General features: G+C 44.0%; 1 protein-coding gene across 1 annotated transcript in view; it reads right to left on the bottom strand.

Annotated features, from left to right (window-relative positions):
• Positions 1–21,483, bottom strand: part of GRIN2A (glutamate ionotropic receptor NMDA type subunit 2A) — a 1,523,775-nt gene that overhangs the window by 350,993 nt on the left and 1,151,299 nt on the right. The window contains exon 7 of the mRNA XM_078663104.1: positions 10,962–11,087. Within this exon, the coding sequence (XP_078519230.1) occupies positions 10,962–11,087 (126 nt within the window). The remainder of the gene's footprint in view (positions 1–10,961; positions 11,088–21,483) is intronic.

Here is a 21,483-nt window from a genome sequence, read left to right as displayed (position 1 = left end):
GGTAATCCCTTGACTCTGAATAGGCGAGTGTCTTCCCTAGTAAAGGCTGGCTATGCCCCCTGTGGTGTGTCTGATGGCGAGCCCCCACCTAACAATGGGGAAGAGGAGCTGTGTCAACAGAGTGCTCCAATTCCACCCTGAACCCGATTCTGCTGGTTCCCCAAGCCCTGTGCTGGCGCAGACAAAGGAAGAGGGTGTATAAAAGAAGGGGCTGTGACTCCATACGGTTGTTCAGTCCTGGGTGCTGTTCCTGATGTTGAGGGGGCGTGCTGCTGCTTCGGCCCAGGAGGACCTGCCAGGAGGGCTGCCTCTCTGGGCCCAACGTTGCCCCCTGATTCCTAAAGACTTTCTTTTGGTTGCACCTAGCGCCTGGTGAGCGCTATACTTTCTCCAAAGGAAGAGGAGCGCGTGGACTGTTGCAGCGGAGGGAATCCCCAGCATAGGGATTCCCCCCATGATGCAGGGACCAAGCGGGAGCCCACCCCGCATTCTGCCACACCGAGTGGGAGCCTACCCCGCTGTATACATATTTTAAGGGCGGGTGCCCACCCCGCATTAGTGCGTACCTGGGGGGAGCCCACCCCGCACTGTGGTAACCGGAGACGGCGGGTGCCCACCCCACATTGGAGCTTTATTTGAAACGGGTGCCCACCCCGCAATTGAGGATCATTTTAATGGGTGCCCACCCCACAATCATCTTTATTTAAAGAGAGGGTGCCCACCCCTCATTGCCGCATTTGCAGAGGAAAAGATTCACCGCCGCAACCCGGGACAGACAAAACCGGAAACCAGGCAGCCTGCCTAGTTGGAGGCGGAGACGAGGAGAAGTTGAGCCAGAAGTGAAGCGCCAGCTGGAAGACCCAGGCTGGAGCCCACCCCGCGCTGGGATGGGCGCTTGAGACAGACTGAGCCTGGCTCCTGGCGGGGCTCCCCAGGAGTGAAGGGAGAAGCCCTTTGTATGTCACCATCCTGGAGGTTGACAGGCAGCGCTGCACTGGAGGCGAGGCGGGGCACCCGTGTGGAGAGGAGAGCCCGGCATGCAGCTTCAGAGGAGAGAAAATAGACTTGCAGGTCCAAGTTCAAGTCCCGGTCCCAAGAAGGGGGACTGGGCGACGAGAGCCGACAGAGCCTCCCCAGCGAGGGAGGAACCCCAGACGAGTCCCACAGTCCGGTGAGTGGGGCTTGAGTAGTGCGGCGCGAGGCACGGTGTTTGTGCCTGAGCGGTTCAGCCGTTGCAGGCCGCTCCAACAAGGGGGCATGTTGTGCAGAAAGAGCCCCGGGGGGCTCACACGGACATTGTTGGTGGTTGGGGGTGTGTTGGGGCACATTGTCGGTGCCCGCCCCGGTGCCAGTGCCTATGAGATTTTTCCAGCTGCTCCACATGATAGCAGGCAGCTGCACTGATTGGGCATTTTTGTTATTTCAGAGTCCCAGAGTGAGACTCCCACGTGCACTGTTGGGCCAGTACTTGTTTACTCAGTTTCCCCGCTGCTCTGCGAGAGAGCGGGCAGCTACAGCATTGAGCAGCACTTATTTTTTATGAAAGAGCCCCTGAGGGGGACAGGAGGGCACAGTGGTGCCCAGGCCCATGGTCCTTCTACAGCTGCCCAGCAATTAGTGGGCAGCTGCAACATTTAGGCCAGTGCTATGGCAGCCGGCCCTGACATTGGGACATAGGGCATTCAAGCCCTTTGAGAAGGCCAGTTGGCCTGGGTGCAGTTTGGTGACATGGGTAGAGTGCCAGGCTCTGCCAAATTGCATAATGTGTCCATTACTAGGAGTGTTGCCAAAAGAATGATTTAGGCCCATTGTATCTACGCTAATGTGTTTATGCTGGGGATACCTAATGTGTACTGTGTTTATGCTAATGAGGTTTGGGACTAATGTGTTTATGCTTATCAGGTTATTGCATAAAGTGTTTATGCTGGTGAGGCCCATTGCGTAATGTGTTTATGGTGATGAGGTTTGGGCCTAATGTGGGTTTATGTCTAATGCTAATGTGATAATGCTTAGGTCATTATGGTACCAGTAGTCACTGGTTGTGGTTTGCATATACTCACCTGATCTGATGTTTCTGACCGTGGCTCGAATGGCCCGGTCCTGTATATAATCCCCCATGAATGGGGTGAAGGGGGTGTGGGGGGTGCACATGGGGGGTACCTATGGTACCCCCCCTGCATTTGCGTGAACAAAGCAGCAGGCACCGAGCGGTGCCTGCCGCTTTCTGCACGCAAATGCAGTGCATGCATTTTTAACATTGCGGCGGGTGCAACTTGAAGCTGCACCCGCCGCAATGTTAAAGATAGAGGATGTGACCGCCACCCTGGCGGTCACATCCTAATTGCACTGGAGGGACCGCCGCGGCCCCTGCGGACGGTCCCTCCTCCTCTAGGGTGGCGGACGGACACAAGTCCGTCCGCCATCCTAATGAGCCCCTTAATTCGGCATCAGCTTGAAGTAAAATGTTTTTCCTTCTCAACTCACAGACGTCTGTTCAGTATTCTAAGTGCTTTCAGTCAATTGTAATTTATACAAGGGTCACTATCACACTTTATTCACATGACCATATCAAAGAAAGCAGCTTCCAGAAGTTCTGTTCCTCGAGCAACCAAAGGAGACTGACTTCACCATACTTATGCTTCACTGCCCTTAAAAGAAAAATCATTAACTCAGTTTTCCTAGTTTTGGACCAATCATTCGTAGCAGACACTTAAATGAAAAGTGGGGTAGGTATTACAGCGTTTCTCTGCAGGGAAATAATGTTTGTTCACAGTCAGAGTCATGAAGTCCTTCCTTTATTCTCCATTGCCAAATCATGATCTGGTTAAACTTTGAAGAGCAGAGGATTTCAAAGTCATATCACTGAAAGGCACAATCCATCCTGTTGTACAACTGTTGCCTTGATTTAGTCTCCAATAGTTCCTAGATTTTAATATATTATAATAGTTACTGTTTTAGGAGATTGTCTTATTGTCCTAAAGGAACAAAATCCCCTAAAGTCCCCGCGCAAATGAGAAATTCTAACATGGTGAATATTCCAAACTGTGAAGCAGACCTGTTGCTAATGTCTGTAAAATCACCCCATTCCCCAAACAGAAATTAAACCACTTCTTCAAGAAGATAAAAGCATTATTCACCTTCCTATGGAGTTCACTGGTTGGAACTAATATATAGCACTCTAGTCATATTGGGAAAGAGTGCTATTTTAGTGAAAATAAACTGTTACCGCAAACTAATTCTTCACAAGAGAAGTCTTTGAACATTCAGACTAACAAAGACCACATCAGACACATTAGTAGAATCTAACTCATTCACATCCTGACATGGAAATGCAGTCAACCCTGTAATACATTTCTGTCTTGGACAAAAGAGAACAAATGTAACTCACTTGATTCAACAACTATTTCAGAGCTGCCTTCTGAATGGTGTGTTTTAAGCAAAACTACTTGGGTGCTAAGTTAGTGTGTATTATATTTGAGAAAACATCATTGTTTCATGCTGGAGTTTGACCCTTTATGTCACATATACATACTTCGGGATTGTGGCACATATTTCAGACAAACCACTATCTCACTGCCATTGCTTATGGTACTTCTTTTAATCCCATTAGGCGTTTTAAGTTCATCATGTACTTTAGGATATCAGCTCTCTTGCAGACCTTCTTGGGATATGCAAAAGGTGCAATGTTCTTATGCATTGCCAAAGGCATGTGTCTGACAATGTCATTAAAATAGTGATTTTGCAGCAAAGTGCTGAGGCCAATATTATGTTCTCTCTTTATTGCTCCTATACACAGCAACAAAGTCAAAACATTCGTGTAGAAATCATAACAACATTCTAGAACATGCAATATCCCTGGAACTAGCAGCCATCTTCCTTATTTAGTTGCTGCTCATAGACTGAAAGGTACAAAGATTTTGGCACAGTGCAGTGATTGTGCTCAGGATGTTCAGGATGTTTGAGTGTGTCTCTAGATTAGGATAAAAGTGTGGAAGGAGGAGCGGATGTCTAGATAAACATTCTGACACCTTAAGAGAGAATTCACAGTGCTTTAAAAAATAATTTTACTAATAGGAACAGTAGGGTAAAATATACTATTTTTAAATATCTTTTAGAATTAGACACATTTTTTTAGCATGTCAGCATGTTAAGACACACATCTTGAAACAGGGACTTGGTTAGTTTAGGTTAATATGAGCAGTATCCGTCAGTCAGAGTCAGTGGCTTTGAACTTGGTGTGCAGGCATCTACGTTGCATGTGTGAAAACAATGGGCCAGTTGTATGTAAGCAGCAGGTAAAATGCACGCCTTCAGATGACTCTGAAGGCTCAGGTTGAGAAATCTGAGCCAAGCAAGGAAGCTAAGCATGGGTCAGTGACAGGAGGGTAAAAGGGCTCGGTCTCCAGTGAGCTCCCATAAGCCTATACATTCCTAAGTGCGAGGCAGCCATTGTGGACAGTTGGGATGCAGCAAATTGTTTTCATAGAATAAGAACATTTTCATATTTTGGGATGCAGAGGTTGGAGATCCTCTCAGAAGACACAATCATTAGTCAGCTATTTAGTGGCGAAGACTTGAATATATACAGTTTCTTCAGGGAGTGATTGTAAATAATGAAAATTGGGGCTGACTTTTAGCGAAGGGCAGTAGGAGATTATGTAGGTTGGGAAGTATGATTGAGCCAGGTAAGGTGAAGTGGAAGAACGACTATTGCTTCATGATGATGTAGCCATTAAAGTGGTGGCTGTCTAATTAGGCAACCAGTTGCATGATTACGTGGACACATTCATTTCACTATTGAGTATTTTTTCAGGTAAGATCAGTAGGAGAGGACACGATGGAAACCTTCAGGAGGAGAGATATTTGTCAGATGAGGATTCAGAAGTGCAATTGACCGAGATGACAGGAGAAGGCAAAAACGACTCCGAAGAGCAGCAAACATATCAAAAGTCGATGTTGGATCAACAAAAGACAATCCACAACAGGTTAAAAAGTAAAAGATATTAAACCAAAAAGATAGAGAAACACTGATGAAGACCTTAAGGATTTGAGTGAGCTGGTTCATCATCAATGTAAGTGTGCACTTTTAATTATCTCTAGAAGGTACAGAGATATTAGGAGGGTATTTAATGTGAAGTTTGTTGACGTGGCTGGGAGAATACAGGGCTGATTTCCCAGACTAAGCAAAGGTATTTATGCTTGGATATAAACCGTATGGGAATCACTAATGAAACCCAAGCTGCTTTCCACAAGGAAATAGAGCCTAAAGTGCAAGAGGGGAGAGTTGAACCAGAGCTGTGACAAGTATGCTTAGAAAGAGAACAGGGCCAGATATATTAAGGTCTTGAACTGTCCTTGCGTGATTCAAGTCGTCACAAGGGAATGCAACTCCTTATCTGGTATTCACAAAGCCATATAAATCCACTTTATAGGGCTCTGCGTGGTTTAGTAAATACAAAGTAACACAACACAGTGCATAGAACTGCCTTGCATTACTTTGCATAAGGGAGGAGTTCCATGGGTGGAGCATGGGCATCTCATGCATCCACTCATGGACATGGATACAATCTCAGATTTCCGAAGCCATTAAGCCTAGGATTGAGTCAAAGTGATGCAACTTCCAGACCTAGGCATAATGAGAAGAAATGTCTTTACTTTTTACTCGTCACTTCCTTTTTCTACATAGAAAATTGAAAGTGCCTTTAAGGATTGTTGCTGTGCTGGAAGGTACCCCTTCTGCACAAAAAACAATCTGCTCATAACACAGGCACTCCTACAGCATGGTGCATGGGTGCCTGCGTTGGCGCTAGTACCCTCAAGTGCACCAGCACAAGGAGCAGGCAGGAGTGCGCCATATCTTAGTAGATATAGCGGATTTCTACTCTCTTTGTTTCACGCAGCGCAGCAACTTTGCTGCCTGCCCTGCGTTGCGTGAAATGTTAGTAAATATACCCCCAGATGTCTATACCTGTAAAACTGAGTGGCAGACTTGCCTGTTTGAAGAATCTTAGAGAGAGATAAGCTTAGAGCCCTGGAAGGTCAAGAAATTATGAGGTTATCATATAAGATTATACAGCCACCTCTGCAATAAAAGGAACTAAATTCTAATAATGAATTCAGAGGATGTTATGTTGAGTTGGTGGGTCAAGAATTTCAGGCGTTCTTTAAGTAAAGGAGAATAGAGCAGGTTGAAGTGTGACAAAGCATATTGTATGCATATTTTGGCAGAAAAGAAGGACAAGGATATGAGATCAGTGATACATATGAGGGAACTTAAAGATCGATTAGTTTAATAGCATTTCAAGATGAAGAAAATCCATCTGTACCAGGACATATTGAGGAAAGGAGATTAGTTATATGGTTAAAGCTGTAGAATGCTTATCAGTCCCAGTGTGCTAGAAGCATTGGGGCTTCTGAATGCATTGGTTTAGAGGAAGGCTGTTGATAGTCACATGGCAAACTTGCAGCCTACCCTCAGCAAATTAACAAAGATGATCAGGCCCGTGGTGTCTTTGCTGAAGAAGAGAGGGGTATGGTTGATCAATTATTCAGCCAAAATATTAATTATGGCTTAGAAGAAAGCCTATTTGGATAAACATACATTTCTATCAGTCTAGTTTCAACAGAATTTGAAGTTTGTTGTGATAAGAGCGGAGTCCAGTTTAGTCTCACGGATTGAGATTCAGAATTTCAGTTTTCAGACACAGACATTGGATTGTATGTTAAGATTGTAGAAAGAAAATTTGTAGAAAGTTCTCAAAGAGTTCAAAACTATTATGTCAACAAATATTGTATCCATGAGGCACTTAGTGAGAATTGTCTGTTTGCTGTTGTCAATAATATAATTTTTCTGGGCCTTTTAAATTACTTGAGTCTTTAGAGTTAGTACACTTCTTATTTGAGAGCAGGGATGATGTTTTCCCAGCCAATTTCTCTGAGTAATCAAGCTTGGTATGAGTTCAAATAGATGTTGTACAATGTCTAAGCGAGGAAAAGAGTCAATTATTGGTACAAGAAAATAGCTACATAATCAGAAGCCGGCTTGAATAGTTGGGGTGCAAGATGCACAGAGGTGTATACTGAAGGGAAATGGTCAATGACAAAAAAGGCTACATACTGTTTGGAGCCTCTAGCTGGATCTTTTACAGTGAAGTGCTTAGCAAAGGATCAGGTGAAATGTTCCGTTATGTTACAGAGGGATAATGTTTTCTACGGTAAGGTATGTGATAAAAATTGGGGACCCCTCATTCAATAGGTATGGCAGAGATAGCCAGGGAATCATCACTTTATTGCCAGGACAGGGGGATAGTGCTGACATGTAGCACATTCCAAGAATAAGTAATCTGTTGGGTGATTGGAATTCAAGGAATTTCTGCAATTCAAACAAATGGATGTTGAACAAAGGAACTTGTTCCAGGATATGTGTGGAAAAATAGATTTATTTATAAATGCTAATATCCCAGCATTTTAGGGTTGGAGATTGAGTCTGAAGGCTGAGGGGGAGAGCACATGTTGCCAAATCTGGTTGACGGCAAAGCCCAAGTCAGTCCCACCATTTGCAATTGTCCCTTGTTTTTTTTCTGAAAGTGAGGGGAGAGAGAGCGGAGTTAGTGATGGTGACTTATTTGCTGGGGGTCTCAGTCATAGTTTTCTATGATGATATTGATAGAGGAGCTGGTTCTGTTGCCATTCTTTTCATCATTTCTGACAAACATGCAAGGGGAGTGTTGTTGCATGGTGCTGGAATATGATATACAGGTGATGGTGTAGAGGATTTGAGGAGAGTCTTGCAAGTGTTTAGACTATCAGAGGAGGCTATGGCTGACACTAAATGGGTTTGCTGGTATTTTACAAGGAATGTGGATCCTGTTATTGGCAGCTATAGTGCATTTGATGAATTTCCTCACAAAGCAATTTCATGGAGTCCTATCCACCATTACTGTTGATTTGTACACATCTCCCATTTCTGTGGGCCGAAGTTTAGAATGCATTGGCCACACGATTGGTCAGGAGTGTGAGGTTGGAGGTGCCACCAGTAGTTAAGCATTATTCTGGTGAATAAAGTTATTTTATTGTTAGAAACTTGAGGAGACAATGTGGTGCATGGTTTGCATAATTTGTCAATGAAGTTGGCTATCCTGTTGTGCTTAATCTCATATGGGACAGTACCAAACATAAAAACATTGGTAGTTAGGGAAAGGAGTTCTCAATCAAAGGGAGTATATTTGTATTTGAGGAAGAGGGCAACGACTATGTCCCAAGCATATCCTTACCTTAGGAGCTACAATTGGTTGTGTGTGGTAAAATGTTTTACAAAGTATGAGTGGAGGACAAGTGGTTTACAAAGATTTAATTTAAGAGGCTACATAGACCAGTTTAATCCCACCTCTAGCAGGATGGTGAAAGGAGGGTCTATAGGAAGCCAGGATGGATGTCTCAGTATTCGACACTATGACCTCAAAGGCTCTTACAGTAGGGGGAAAGATGACATGATAAGGTAAGTTCTGATGACTGGTTTATGGTTTCAACCTTTAAGAGGTTTTACTTTAAGTCAATAGTCAATGTGGAAAATGTTATGGGAAAGCGTTGAACATGCATAATATTTGCCTCTGTGCCTTGTGAGAAAAGGCAGATATTCTATAGCCCAGCGCATGGAACATCTGGATTTCATTAAAGACACAGAGGTTAATATTATCTCTCCAATGATTTTACCCATCCTATAATGCAATTTCTTTCCTGAATTCCTTGACAGGTTATGTTCTAGTATGTATGGACATTTTTAAAACTCTTTAGCTCAGCAAAAAGAAGGGCGCGAGGAGTGGAAAAGGACAGTTGAAGATTGTTTTCAATTTCAGCATTGTCTGGTTTATTCAAAATACTCACAGGAGGAAAAGAAAGAAGCTGTCAGTTAGTTCTAGAGTTTTATGCATGTTTAGAATACTGAAATAATTTCCAAATGACTGTTTAGACGTTGCTGTTGCTTTTTATGGTAACAATGAAGAAGTTCAGCATAATATTGCAGTTAATGTATTTCACAAAATCATGATTGTTTATGCACCAAGCTCTGCTTAGGATCTGGAAAATCGGTAGTATCCCAAATAGACTAATTTTGACACACCACAGATATTTCAGTATTCAACAAATTAAATCCAGTACTCAGTGTCTTCTATCTACTGTTTTAGTCTCCTATTTACTTACCAGCCTGACACTCATTCTGATGTTTCATAGAATTCTTGCATTGCTTATATGTCGAACCATGTCAAATGCCTATTTAAAACATACGTTTACTACATTCATCAGTCTTACTTGATATACTGACAAGATGATAGAATTTGGTTGATTTTTGATATTCCACAATTTTTCTTAAATTAGTTTTACAGTTTGTTTCCCCACCATGAAGGCCAGGCTTACAGGTCTTATGTTGCCAACCTTAACTGAGTATTGATTATTCTGAAGTGGAACTGTATCTGTTCTAATCCAATACATTCTCACACATCTGTTCAGCCAGTAGAAATCCCATTTAGTTCCCATTGGAAGTGTAAATATAAACCCTTTCTGGGGCACAGAATTGCCCGCGGATGAATGTAGACATCCTTGCATGAATCAAAGTTTTACCAGGTGACAGAACATGCCAAAACAAAGTATTTCTATGCAAATGTTCCTCCTGTTGAAAGCAGATGTAAAATATGTTTGGAAAGGGCACACAATCAGGACCAGCACTGAGTGATGGACCAGCTATTTCTGTGCGTGTCTGGTTATTCATGCAGTGGGCTAAGAAACTGCTGATAGCAGGTAAATGGTGTGGAGAAAATGGTTGGAATCAGTTGCTCTAGGCCCAGTAGTCTCATCCCCAGTTAACGCCCGTTATCTAGTAGTGCCCTGGATAGTATATTCTACTGTACCCATGGTAAATATGCAAGTATCTGTATCAATCTCTAAAGATGTTACCCTCATGTCAGTTGAATAGCTCAAGTGTAGTAGGTCACACATAATTCCTTTATTGGTTTCACTTGTGCTGTAAAATCTATTGTTTTTAACATAAATCTCAAAAGGGGCTTACATCCTGCCCCCTTGCTGTCCTGGCTTTTTATTGGTTCCTATGCTTGCCATGTATTTTTCTTCCATTTCTATTGGCAGTAGCATTTACCAATGATTGTTCCTTGTCTGCTTCTCTTATCAGTTTCCTGTAGCCGAAATACTGTTAACATCCGCTTTGGTGGACTATATTTTCACTCCTTCTGCTTTTCCGACCATTACATTTATATAGCACAACTTATCACCCCAAGGGACTAAGTGATTTGCCCAGAATCACATGATGTTGCACCATCGAGTCTCGAACCGGGATCCCTGGCTCTCAAGTCATTCACTTGCAACATAATATATGTTACTAATATACCTCTCTGCCCATTCTGGCTACAAGGATCGGCACAATCAATCCTGCAGACAAGGACTTGTAATACGACTCTACAGGGAAGCGTCCAAATATTTTTTTTGTCTTGATGAATATGAAATATTTCTAAATAAACATATGTACTCTGTATACAATCTTGCCTAAGGGAGGGACAACGCAAGGAATAACACCATCTACTAAAACAAACTTGGTGTTTTCTTTCTCCCTCTTTCATTTTTGATAGAAACAGCTTATTATTCATAACATAGAAAGAAGGGGTTAAGAGTCACATCTTTAAAAGTAATAATTCACATGTTTACATTTTATAAAGTATCTTGGAAAATTTGCAAATTCACCAGCAACATTTAATGGTAGAAGAATATGTTTGTGCATTTTCTTTCTATTTTCATCCACCGTACTACTTAGCACAGAAATGCATACACAGTTGCAAAATCATAACATTTACACTTATAGAACATATTTTGCACACTTTTAATTTTATAGGCAATGAGTACGGAAAGGCAGGAATAAAGCTAATTATCCCTTTATGTTGGTAAAAGATTGTGCTTACCTTTGCCCTGTGCTAAGTTCCTGTTATATCCTACAGGACTAAAGTACTCAAATATAAACACAGCCATGGCGGACACAATGAGAAGCATCACAAACATCATCACCCAGACAGAAGCACTAAAAGGTTCTGTAGCAAAATGGAGACAGAAAAGAAACAAAAACACAGGTCATTAACCAGTCACCGCACAACAACAATTCTAATAGTTAGTGCAAAAATAACTGTCAGCAGTGAAATGTTGAGAAACTGCATGTCATCAAAATGGTACAAGCCAGTAAGATAGTTCAACCATATCTTGGGCCATGGAGGAATGTGTCTGATTCCTTATGGAGTACAAGAAATCCGGAGATGCTACATTATATACTAGTTCCAGTGCATGCAAACCACCTAATTATTGATAAACCAATTAATGAATTTAGTCATTTCTGTACACTTAACCAGCAATATATGGGAGCACAACCCAAATGCTGAGTATTTAATATCAACTTGCAACAATATCTAGGTTAGCACAGATTTACCACGCTTAGGATCAGCTGACAAAGCCATTAGTGGTCACAAGCCATGTGATTTGTAAAATTGTGTGATCTGCGACTGCAAGATGACTTTTTACTATGTAGTTTATGATGTACTGTAGGAGATTGTCTAATAGAGTCTCAGAAAAGCTTTTCCAACTTGCAAAATGGATTTACCAACCCATTCATAATCACAACTAGGGAGCGGCATGAAGGAGCAGACCCTTCCTAATTGCGTTTCAGAGTGATATATAACAATGGGTTGCAACCAAAGTCGTCATCAGAAACTACTGAAAAGTTGCTGACTCCTCAAAGGAGGTGGTAGCTGATTAACAAAGGAAATTGTGCAGGATGACCCCCAAGGGGCCACTGCTTGCTTCCCTTGATGTATTCCGAAACTGGATGCTTCTTTAAAAGCAGCAATGGTTCCTTGGTATATAGGCTTCTTTTAAAAACCATGGTTTGGGATTGCAAATACATTGATGACAGTCTGCTGTATGTGGGAGTCAACCATGCTTGTGTTTGAAGTCAATCACAGACTAATGCAAAAGTGAAATGCCCAATTAATATTTATTAGGAAGGTCTGCCTAATGACGTGGATGATTATGATGAAGAATAGGGATTTGTTAAGCACACTGCTACTCAAAGAGTGTCCCGGTGCTGTGTGGTGTGTAAAGGAAAGGAAAGAAACGAGTATTGATGAGTATACTCAGCAAAAAGCTAGGTTTTGAGCTTTTTCCTAAGAGATCCTTCATTTTCCATTTAGCGAAGTTTTAAGGGGAGTTTGTTTTAGTCCATTGGCTCCAGAAAGAGAAGGACCGCCCTCCAGCTTTAGCGAAATGGACCCTTGGTACCGTGGCCAGGAAGTAATTTGTAGAATGCAGGTTTCGCTGAGGGTTATAGTGGAAAATCCTGGAGGACAAGTAGCCAGGCCACGACAAATGAAGCGCTCTATGCATCAAGAGAAGTGTTTTGAAAAGATAAATGAATCAATATTTTGTGACCCTCTGTGCATAGGTTGCATTGCAAAATTAAAGACTGGTTGCACAAAACAGGTGCACGATTTTCAACCACTTTTGTGAGCAGTTTTTTTGGTCTTTCTGGCCCATTCCACATTCACGTACCTTGATGAAATGCATATATTTGACATGGGAGGATGTGGAATGAAGAATAGTAAATGTGAACTTAGCTCTAAATAATTTGCTTGATCATTCGGTACTTGTCAATAGTCTGCACTCAATATTGTTGCAGATTGATACTTGGTCATTTTATTTTGCAACATACAGCCTGATATCAGTCAAACAATTATTTAGTTAAACATTACAGTATAAGCCTGTACATAAAAACATTTTTCTGATTGAGTTGTAGAATGTTACTGGCCATAATACGGACTCTTCTTTTAGCATTCCACGTCTTTTAAATAAATCATAACATGTACACATTGTTTTGTCAATAATTTGCTAATTCAAAATAGTGTAACACACACCAAACTATATATAACAGAATGACAAGATTGATTGAATGTGGCAACATTATAGGTAAAAATGACATCTACAATATGAGTATGCAAGTAATTTTTAACATTTTCCTGCTCTGGACTTCAGATGGCAGTAATAGTGAATATCACAAATTGATTCTTAAATGTTGTCCAGCCCCCTATTCTTGCAAAGCCAACTCCTGAAATTTCATATTTTCATATTTGTGCCTAATAGAAAAGGGGCATGTTTACATAAATTCTCGAATTAATATGTGAATGTATACAATTGATTAATGATACCTCTTAATCATTATATAACATTGTGTCTCATTAATTTCTATTTTGAGGTTTGCCACATTTCCTTAATTGATGTCATTTTACCCATTTATCTTTTATTTGCTTCAATTTGTGTCCTCTAAACTGAACACTCTTATGCTGTTTACACCAAGTTATTATACAGATTTTACATACCTCCGGGTCTAAATTTAATAGTACATATCAGGACATTTTATTGAAAAAAAAATATTTAGACACACTCATAGAAGTCAGTGTGTTGAACAACTTGTGGCATATGTGATTTTGAGTGGAAATGACACAACTGGAAGGTATACTGTTGAAGATGTTAGGTATTTGCAGTTTGATGCTGATTAGAAATTAAAAACTGAAGTGCAATGTTATCATGGAGGCTTTTTTCCTATATATCTATTTTTTAATTTTATGATTGCCCTCATTTGATTTATTTATGGTGGTTTCTGTCACACCATCAAGATGTCTTTAAAACTGTGATCCTAGCTTGATACCTAATATCATCTTAGTTTAATGTAACCTCATACTTTGCAATGCTCTTTCTGTACAACGTCATGCTGATTTGTCTTTGTTTTCTTTGGACATTATTACAATGATTTAGCTGGAATTATCAGGGTACTCAAGGAAACTAGGTTAATGAATATATCACTTCACAGAATTACATTTCAACTAGCTAATATTTTTGCAGCTCACTCTAACACTACTATGGGTGCACCTAAAGCACTTAGGTAGGCAATCCAGTTTTGAATTGAAGGGAATTGAATTGAATTACACATTTCTAAAGTGACAGCTACTCACCAAGAGTGTCCCAGCGTGATACGGTTTTGTGAAATGACAAGCAGTCAGTGTCCATGTTGTACCGCAAGTGTGCCAGGATACACATCAGCATCAAAACAGACAATTTAGGGTTTGAGAATTCATGCATCCTCCACTTTCCAAATGTAATCTTGTGTGGTGCATTTGGGCAGGGATTTAATCATTTTAATGTTGCCAAGTGGTACCTATACAGAATATCATGCTAGGTTTGATAAAAACACAACATGCAAATCTATTTACAACCCCTGTCCAACAGTTACATCTTTTTGATATTTGTTGATGCATGGTTAACAAAATGGAGACCTGTGGTGAATGTGAATGTTAATATTTTCCACACACAAAACAAGACTATGAAAATGCAGGGCAATTATACAATGATACAGTAGATGTTAATACAGTCTTTGAAGATAAAGGTGCTAGGCCTGATCTCAGACAGTAGTAAGCAAAGTTTCAATCCAATATCCAGTCACAAATCCTGACTGACCCATGTGAAGGATGCCGTTTGTTTTCTTTAAGAAAGAGGTGAAGTTGTGAAACATCTACAGTTGACAGTATTTTGGTTGGCCTGGGGAACTGATCATAGTACATTAGTTTGCCAGTATTGTAGGGACGAGTGAATATTTTACAGAGAGGTCAACTTTGATATTTTATGAAAAACGTAGACCTAAAATCTGAGCACAGCATTTAGCCAAGATGCCTGCTAAATCCTTAGTCGACAGTGAGGAATTATAGTTGTCAAACTATAGGTCAAAGAGTGGGGCTTGCCAAGATTTTGAGCAATTGAGACACTACCACAAGACTCAAATGTGTGAGTGTGGTTTACTGAGAGATATCCAGTGGTGGCTCCTCCGCAAGGCAAAGAAGCACAGCTCCACTGCTCAAAAGGGAAAAATACAATGATAACAACATATCACTATCATAGTACTTTTCCTATAGAAGTCAGTGGCTTGCGGGACGGGGCTGGGCAGCGCAGGGGGAGGAGTGGTTTGAATTCCCTAAGTGCACATGGCTGCTTGGCCAGTCCAAGCGGACTGGGCAAGCAGTCATGAGAACTTTACATCTTCCTCACCAGGCTGCATTACACAGCCTGGTGAGGAACATGCAAAGCCTCCCTGTTCCCGTCTGAGCACCAAACCACTGCACTCACACCAATCACAACGCTGCATTGTGATTGACTCAGGAGAGCCTGTGTGCCCGGGCTCTTCCTGCCGGCCTGGACTGGAGACCGGAAGATGAAGAGGACGGAGGAGAGGCAGCCATCCGTCCATTTCAGGTAAGTCCTTTTTATTTTGTTCCATCCCCCTGCCCCTACCCCCACCCTACCACCCTCGTTCAGTAACAGCCGCTTCTAGAGATATCTCATGGGGATTGTGGCCTAGTCCGTGTTGATATCGTTGTATTCCCTATAAATCTGGGTACCAAGAACTTTAATCGTGAATAGCAAGGTCAGATTAGCACTAAGCTTGTGGGATGCAGTAAATTATGGTTTTAGAAAGGGGTAGTAAAGTATTAAATCCCTCATGAGATGGCCATCTTAGCTGTGGGTGTCTATCAAACTACTAGATACACCAAGTAGAGATATTGCCTTGTAATCACTGACTTGTGTTCTAAGTCTTTCAGTAGTTCAATCATTTCAGGATCTTCCCACAGAGACCTAAACTCTTTTGTTGAATTTTTTCACAGCTCTCCGAATGATTGTTAGTGTGACCGCACAAGCACAGTTGCACATAACCACAGTGATATTCCTCTTAGTAACTTCTCTCTAATGCACCTTCGAAATGTGACATCTGTCATTGTGATGGAGGCACCTTAATAATAAGTGTTCTTTGAACACACATGGATAACGCAAGTTGTGCTTATGCTCCTAAACACAATAAATGACATTTATAGGAAGGAGGTTTGTCTCAGAGTATAATTCTAAGATTGTATGGCAGTTGCACACAAAAGGAGAACCATGTGTAATTTTTTAGCCCAGCTAAATAACTATAGGAACTTAGTAACTGTCAGAAAATACTTAAGATTTCTCTTCTTTGATGCAACAAGACAAGTTTGAAATGTTATAATCAAACCCTTTTTCTCCAGTACAAATTGACACATGCCAATAGCAATTCCCCTAATCCCTCAGTGTTGAGCATATTGCCAACCAATACCACTTTATACAACCTGAAAATATTAATGAAACACATATGCACTTCTGAATGCAGGCTATGAACATGCAGGTTATGTCCCTGGCTGGCAAGGGAATATTCCATGCACAGAACAGATGAGGATGTGTTGACACCTATAAAACAGATGCACACATTGGTGGATAAGGTGGGTTCACATACATGACAGCCAATACATCTGAACTGACACATGAAAATGTAGAGTGACAGAACTAATCCATCAAATGTAGGCCACTACAGAGTGCTAAACAGGTAAGAAAAAAAAACACGACAACGTGATGTTCTGAATAGAAGAGTTATATTCCTTCCTGATCGAGAGAATATTAAATGAGTCCACTTTGGACACAAGAATTAATTTAAACCTAAAAAAAGAGCGAGAAAAAATAAAAGCATAGCGAACAAAAACTGCCCTCCTCAGGCCTACATAAATCTAGACGTGGCCCTCCTCCATCACTTCATAATAACACCCGATCCACATGGAGGGTGGACACAGGATATGAATCAATGTCATAGAATGTGTGGACTGTATTTTCATTCGAGGAGTGAAAGTTACTTCTACAATAACAAAATAAAAGAGGAGGTAGTAGTGATGTTTCATGGATTTGATAATGCCCAGTCTGAATTTAGAATAAGCCTGCATATCTTGTTTAACTCACACTGTACTAATGTGTGTTATGAGTCTACTCTGGTTTTGCCCATTTGCCAATTTTGCCATTGCTTGTGGAGCTATGTTTTAGCCCCTGGGCTCTGGAAAAACACTTGTCACAGTTTGCAGGTCTAACACTCTTTTAAATATTGGCCAAATATCTACAGAGCACAGCAATCAAATGGACAGCAGTTAAACTGCGGATGGATCAAGAAAGATGTTGTAGTGTGGTGGTCCAGCTCCCTGCGTCATGTGACACAGGGCACGGTATTGCGATAGGGCGTGACGTGGGGGCAAGCATTGTTACCACGTACACAGCGAGGAGTGGGCCACTCTTCCCTATATAGTGACAGCATAAGTAAATAAAGTTATCTGTTCCCGCCCCCAGTCTCCGTGCATGCTTTCCGTGGGGGGAACTTCTACCTCCCCACAGTGGCAACGAGGCTGAAAGAGCCGGAGCACCACCCGACCGCGGCAAGGTAGGGGAAAGCCGGCGCTCGTCACCAGGCGGGGCAGAGTACTGCTTCAGGGCTCCCTGTGCTCCCACTCCAAGTGGCACTCCACCATGGTGAAACACTTCACCAGGGAGCTTCTGTGTGCATTGGGCGCGTAGCACGACCTTCACTGCCCAATCTCGGCGCGCACCTCGGCACTCGTCGGTGCATCGCACTGTCTCAAGGCATTCCCGTGCCTCCAGCCCACAAGAGCAGCCTACACACAAGAGCTGCCAGCGCAGGAGAGCAATCACCTCCTGGCCACATTCCTCAAGGAGACAGCTACTGTCCCACGCAGAGGGGGGCACTACAGCAGCCACCATCAGGCCAGGGCATCAAAGCAACCACCAGCAGCCACCCCTGGTCCCCATTTCACAAGGTGCCGGTTACTGTCCCACACAGTGGGGGGCGCTACAGGCAGCCACAACCAGACCTGGCTGATAAGGGAACCATAAGCCATGGCAAGAGGAGGCAGCCACCACCAGACCTGGGCATTAAGGGAGCCAAAAGCCACTGTGAGTGGCCGTACTCAGTGGTACTGCCCCCAGACCTACCAGCACGTGGATTTCCCCTCTGCACGAAGCCACATCAGCGCACATATTGGCGCGCACCACCAATACCGTCTCTCTATGCTAAGGTAGTCTGGACTGATCTCCGGTGACCCCAGGGACCGCAGGGCCCTACAGCTGTGACCACTACCAGCACAAGGCCGCCCGCAACCCTGGTAGTGGTGCCCTCCCAACCCATGTAGAGGAACCCACCCTCCCAGCTGTGGGAGCCCCTGGAGCTCCACAGGTACCGTACAGTGGCACCGCTGTCCTCGTCACATGCACCATGTGTGGCCAGACATTCTTCTTAACCAACCCTGTGCCATTCCTACCTAAGCCCAGGGAACCGGCCATGAAATGGGCTGATTGGAAGGGGTACTTCTTGAATTACCTCTCAGCGCTGGAAGACAAAGGTGAAGAGGAATTCTCCAGCAAGCGGCGGGAGAAGATCCTGCTACATAATCTAGGACGAGGGTCTACGCGTTTACGACCAGATGGTGAAAAAGACCAGAGACTCAACCGATGACGATGTTTTCCAACATGCCCTCAAAGACCCAGACAGCCACTTTCAGCTCGTGATATGCACGGCCTTCGACCGTTACAACTTCTTCTAACGGAAACAGGTGGAAGCAGAGTCAGTGGAGGACTACGTGACAGCCCTCAAGAAACTGGCCATCAGCTGCACGTTTGGCACTCTGCACGACGACCTCATACTGGATCAAATCATCATGCACTCCACCCACACAAGTGTCCAGGAAAAGCTCTGGGTAAGCGGCGAAGCACCCCTCCCAGAGATCATCACGATAGTAAAACGAGCAGAGTTATCAAAACATTGCTCCCTGGCTGCCAAGAAAGTCGTGGCTCCACAAGCCACCATGTGCAAGATCTCCGACCGTAAGGTATCATCGTCGAAAACCGCAACGGACCCCACCTCCCCCCGCCAATCTACATCTAGGAGCAGAAGTCCCGGTCATGCTCCTCTGAGCAAACAAGGAGTCTGCTACAGATGCGGCAGCCACTCCCATATGGGTAATGACAAAAAGTGCCCGGCGTTCCACGTCAAGTGCTCCTTCTGCGGCATCACAGGACACTTCGGCAAGGTCTGCCGGCAAAGTCCCAGAAACGCAGCAGTCAAATACGTCCAGGACCTCTCCGATGACCAAAAGGGGGTGGAGCTCACCGACTCAGACAGCATCCTGTGCATTGAGGACTACATCCTGGGCGTAGGAGGTGTCCCAACAAAAAAACCCTCCTGCAAGATTTCCATAGGCGGCGTCCACATCGTTATGGTGGCGGACTCGGGATCGCCCAACACCATCATCCAGAAACAGATTTTGAAACGAGATTTTGCCCAAGTGGTGGGCGACCACCTTCACCCCATGGACGTCCAACATACACAGGAGAAAAGATCCCCATGGTGGGCTTCCGGCAGCTCCTGTTCGAGATCAAAGGATGACACACCACAGCGGAGTTGTACGTGGCACAAAATTGCCCATCGGTCCTGTGGTGGGGGGACCAGGGGGCTCTGGGTATTCAGCTCAACCTCGGTGGTGACACGCAAGTGCTCCTGACGGATGATACATCCATGCCATCCTCACTCCAAGCAGAGTTTGCCACTGTCTTCAGCGACCAGATAGGGAAGATGTGCAAGTTCTCCCACAAGATCGTCCTAAACGATGGAGCGGTACCAGTCGTCCAGAAAGTCAGGAACATCCCGCTCAACTGCCGAGAAGCGGTACAGCAAGAACTGCAGCGCTTAGAGGATATTGGCATCATTGAACCGATCGAATGCGACAAATGGCTCACGCTCTTGGTGGTAGCTCGCAAACCAAGCGGGAAGATCCGCCTCTGCATTGATCTCCACAAACTCAACAAGAACATCATCGTGGAAAAATTTTCGTTGCCAAAAATTAATGAATTGCTCACCCAGACCAAAGGCATCAAGTGGTTCTCCACCATCGACCTCAAAGCCGCCAACCACCAGGTATCACTTCACCCACCATGCCGGAAACTCACATCCTTCATCACACCTTTCGGGTGCTACAGGTTTAGAAGCCTACCCTTCAGCCTCGCATCCGCGGTGGCTGTCTTCCAAAAATGAATGCACAAGCTGTTCTAGAGCATCCACGGTGTCCTTTACTTTCAAGGCAATATCCTTGTCATGAGAAGATCCAGAGCTGAACACGATGACATCATGCACATCGTTCTACACACGCTCGCAGCCACCGGCCTCACGGCTCAATTAGAGAAATGCAAATTCGGTCTCCGCGAAGTCACCTATTTGGAGTATGAAATCAGCGACACAGAAATCACCCCCAAATCAGCGAACGTGGAGGCCATCATGTCAGCTTCCAAAGACGCTGTTCGTTCATTCCTGGGGCTGGCAGATTTCTATAGTAAGTTCGTCAAAAATTTTGCGACGAAGACGCACAACTTACGCCATCTGCTCAAGGAAAAGAACAAGTTCACCTGGTCCGAGGAAATGGAAGCGAAGTTCTTAGCCATCAAACAAGACATCTGCAAGGTGGTTCCCTTACAAGGATTTGAGGGCACTGCGTCCAGTATCCTCACCACGGACGCCAGTGAAAAAGGGCTTCCGATGGCACAGAGACCACAGTGGGCTTCGCGTCGCAATACCTCACCCCCAGTGAAGGAAAGTACAACGTAATTGAGAAGGAGATGCTAGCTGCCGTCTGGGCGATGGAGTAATTTCAACAGTACCTGTGGGGGTCAAGATTTACACTCCGTACCGACCACAAGCCTCTAATCAAGGTCCTTACATCCAGTGGCAAGGTAACAGCCACGCCACGCATCGCCAAAATGACATTGCGTCTGTTGGACTTTGTCTATGATGTGGAATACATCCCGGGTCCACAGACTAGAGTGGCAGCCTTCTTGAGCAGAGTAGCAGCCATGGATTATCCTGTCACATCATCGGAGTGGGAAGAGTACAGCGTCGCCTTCATGTCAGATCATGAACACACCATCAGTGCCCAAGACTGGGCAGAAGCATACACGCAGGACACAGAACTCCCCCAGATCAAGGAGTATGTCACGCGAGGCTGGCCGGAAAAAAGGCACATCGACAGCTCTCCATTGGCGAGAATTCCATATTCCTGCTACGGGGTGACAAAGTGGTGCCCCCGAAGGTGCTGTAAGACTGCATTCTGCACATCAACCATGAAGGCCACCTGGGCATCGTAAAAGCGAAAAGGCCCGCCATCGACATCCAAGTGGAACGGTTCGTAAGGGACTGCACCCATTGCGCCAAAGCTGACAAAACCCTGGTCACTCTGAAGCCCCCATGGGCGAATTCTCAACTCCCAACAACCCCTGGGAGGACCTATTCATTGACATCGTAGGCCCAGTCCTAGACACTTGGAGCACACCCAAACACCTCATTGTCGTCGTGGACCGCTATTCAAAGTGGCCAGAGGTCGACATATGCGACTCGGTAGACCCCGATGCCGTCATCGCTTTCCTCACCAACATTTTCTTGAGGGAGGGCATCCCCAAATCTATCACCAGCGACAATGGACCCCAGTTCATGTCTGCAAAATG

Source organism: Lissotriton helveticus, chromosome 10 (genome assembly GCF_964261635.1).
Source record: "Lissotriton helveticus chromosome 10, aLisHel1.1, whole genome shotgun sequence".
NCBI classification, from domain to species: Eukaryota; Metazoa; Chordata; class Amphibia; order Caudata; family Salamandridae; genus Lissotriton; species Lissotriton helveticus.
This window is presented reverse-complemented; position numbering and strand designations above follow the sequence as displayed.